Raw genomic sequence first — 2,719 nt, 5'->3', positions numbered from 1 at the left:
CCCGCGGCCAGCGCGTCCTTGGTGTTCCGGACACCCCCGCCGCACTTGCGCACGCCGCCATCACCCCCGCATCATGGGGGGAGGGCGTCACCGGCGGGAAGGCCACCAACACGCCGCCCCGCCCGCGCGGCACCGGTGCCGCCCTGCATGCCGCGCCCAGCACCACCACCGGCGGCCCGCGCCCCACGCCCGAGGCCCCGGCATCTGTCTGTGCCGCGCGCCCGGGCAAGACCCCCTCGCCCCGCCGGCCCGCGCCACACATGGCGAAGCTATGCTCTACTTTTATTTTTTTTGCACGATCACAAAGGGCCGGCCGCCCGACGCCCCGCGTCCGTCTCAGTGGCCGGCGCCCCCCTTCGCGCGAGCCCAGCAGAGCAGATGCACCAGCAGCGCCTCGGCCAGGCGCCCGGGGCACAGGCCCCCCGGCAGGCAGGACACCCGGCACCGGCCCTCCTCCGACAGGCGGAAGCCCCTCGGGCAGGAGGTGCACCGGTCGAGCCCGGCCCCGCCGGCACACCCCCGGCAGGTGCAGTGGCACCGGGCACACGCCCCGGACTCCGGCGACAGGAACTCCCCCACCGGGCAGGCCTCCGCCACACACTCCCCACCCACCAGGACCGAGCCCGGCTCGCAGCCGGTGCACACGGCCTCGCAGCCCGGGCCGCTGCCGCTGGCCTGCTCGCACCGGGCGCAGCCCCCCGGGCAGGGCAGGCACGCCGAGGCGCACGCATACTCCCCCGCCCCGCAGGCCGCCACACAGCGGCCATCCTCCAGCACGAGCCCCGGGGCGCATGCGGCACACGCCCCGGCCTCGGGCCCGGTGCACTCGGCGCACGACGCATGGCACCCCCGGCAGGCGCCCCAGTCGCTGTAGGTCCCGGCCGGGCAGGCCGCCAGACACCCGGCCGGGTCCTCCGGCAGCCAGAAGGCGCAGACGCACGCCCCGGGCCCGGGGCCGGTGCACGCCAGCTCGCAGGCCGGGTGGCATGCCTCGCAGGCCGGCCCGAAGGTGCCGGCCGGGCAGTCGGCCCCCAGGCGCACATGCACCGGCCCGGTGGCCTCGGAGAAGGCCAGCAGCGAGAGGACCGGCACGGCGCCGGCGGGCCCGGGCCCGGGGGCCGGGCCGCCGGCCCGCGCGATCACCGGCTGCCAGAGCCCCATGCCGTCGGCCGGCAGCCGGAACCCCGGCGCCAGCTCCAGCACCACGGCCGGCAGGAAGCTGCACAGGACCCGGTCGCCCGGGCACCGGAGCAGCGCCACCCCCAGCATGGTGTGCGCCTGCAGCAGCAGCGCGCTCGGGTATGTGGCCGACCCGGGGATGCGCAGGCCCTGGAACCGGGCACCCGGGCTGCCGGCCAGGCCGCCCGGGCCCAGCGGCCCCGGCAGGCTCTCCAGCAGGACCTGCATGCTGGTCAGCAGGTGCGCGGCCGAGCCGGTCGGCTGCATCTCCCCCGGCACGCGGATCGCCCGCCAGCCATTGCCCTTGGTCGACACCAGCACCAGCTCCAGCGGGAAGCCCCCGCCGGCCGGCAGCACCACCGGCGTCAGGACATCCGGCCAGGTGTCGATGTTGTACAGGAAGTTCCCCACCAGGGCGCTCCACCGGGAGTCCCACACCGGCAGGCGCGTGGGCACGGCCGAGGGCAGGAGCTCCACATGGGTGGTCACCAGCCAGTCGCCGACGGCCGGGTCGGCCACGCGCCCGGCCGGCCCCCCGGGCCCCGGCAGCACCACCATGCCGTCCATCGGCACCGGGGTGGCCAGCCACCGGCGGCCGGCCGGATCGGCCTCCAGCAGGGCCGCCCCCTGGGCCCGGGCCGACAGCATGACCACATGCCGGCCGGTGGTCGCCTGGACCCGGAGCTCCACGCAGCCGGTGCCCTGCAGCAGGGGCGTCAGGACGGCCGGGCCGCCGGCGGCCACGCACGCGGCCGACCCGTCCGCCCGCCCGGACGCGCACCCCAGCCACGCCCCATGCACGGCCCCCTGGCGGTCGCACAGCACCAGCCCCAGCAGCAGCTGGCCGCCATCCGCCAGGAAGGGCCCGACCTCGGCCACGGCCACCGCATCGGCCGGCAGCGGGCCGCTCAGCAGGGCCACCGGCTGCAATGGGCCCTTGCCCGGCTGGCCGATGGCCCCATTCGGCATGAGCCACGCCCGGGCCCGGGGGCCGGCCTGCAGCAGGAGCACCATCCCCGGCTCGGCCCCGGGGTCATCATGGACCGCCGGCACCACCGGCCGGCCGGACCCCGGGTCCACGGTCAGCCGCGTGGCCGTCAGCGCGGTCACCGGCACCCCCGGGTCCAGCCCGGGCAGCGGCTCCGCCTCCGGCTGGCCGAGGACCATCCGCGCCAGGGCCAGCTCCTGGGCCTGGCACACCCCGGCCACCAGGTGGAACCCCGGCGAGCAGGCATCCTGCCGGCAGGCCACCTGGCCCCCGGGCCCGCTGTACTCCGGCAGCCAGTTCGGCCACTCGCACACCAGGCAGCCCTGCCCATTGCAGCTGTAGCAGTGGGCCGCGGCGCAGCGCTTGCACTGGTGCCCGGGCTGGCTGAATGGCGGCTCGTCTGGCGCGCGCGCGGGCGCAGCGCGAGAAAGCAATCGCCCCCATGCCGGACGAGGCCCGTGCCGCGGGCCGCGCGCGCGCGCGCGCGCGCGCGTGTGTGTGTGCATGTGTGTGAGCGCAAGTTTCGTCCGCACTCTCCCCCCCCCGCCGCCC

The 2,719-nt window shown here is 77.6% G+C and overlaps 1 protein-coding gene across 1 annotated transcript; it reads right to left on the bottom strand.

Annotated features, from left to right (window-relative positions):
- Window positions 1-336: 336 nt before the first annotated feature.
- H696_06296 (hypothetical protein) lies at window positions 337-2,567 on the bottom strand (the record flags this gene model as incomplete). The annotated part of the gene is made up of 1 exon (XM_009500039.1): window positions 337-2,567. The coding sequence occupies exon 1, from the start codon at window positions 2,344-2,346 to the stop codon at window positions 337-339; it is 2,010 nt and encodes a 669-aa protein (XP_009498314.1). The 5' UTR covers window positions 2,347-2,567.
- Window positions 2,568-2,719: the final 152 nt, after the last annotated feature.

Source organism: Fonticula alba, assembly GCF_000388065.1.
Source record: "Fonticula alba strain ATCC 38817 unplaced genomic scaffold supercont2.62, whole genome shotgun sequence".
NCBI lineage: Eukaryota > Rotosphaerida > Fonticulaceae > Fonticula > Fonticula alba.
Note: the sequence above shows the minus strand (reverse complement) of the source record. Positions and strands in the feature narration are given on the sequence as shown.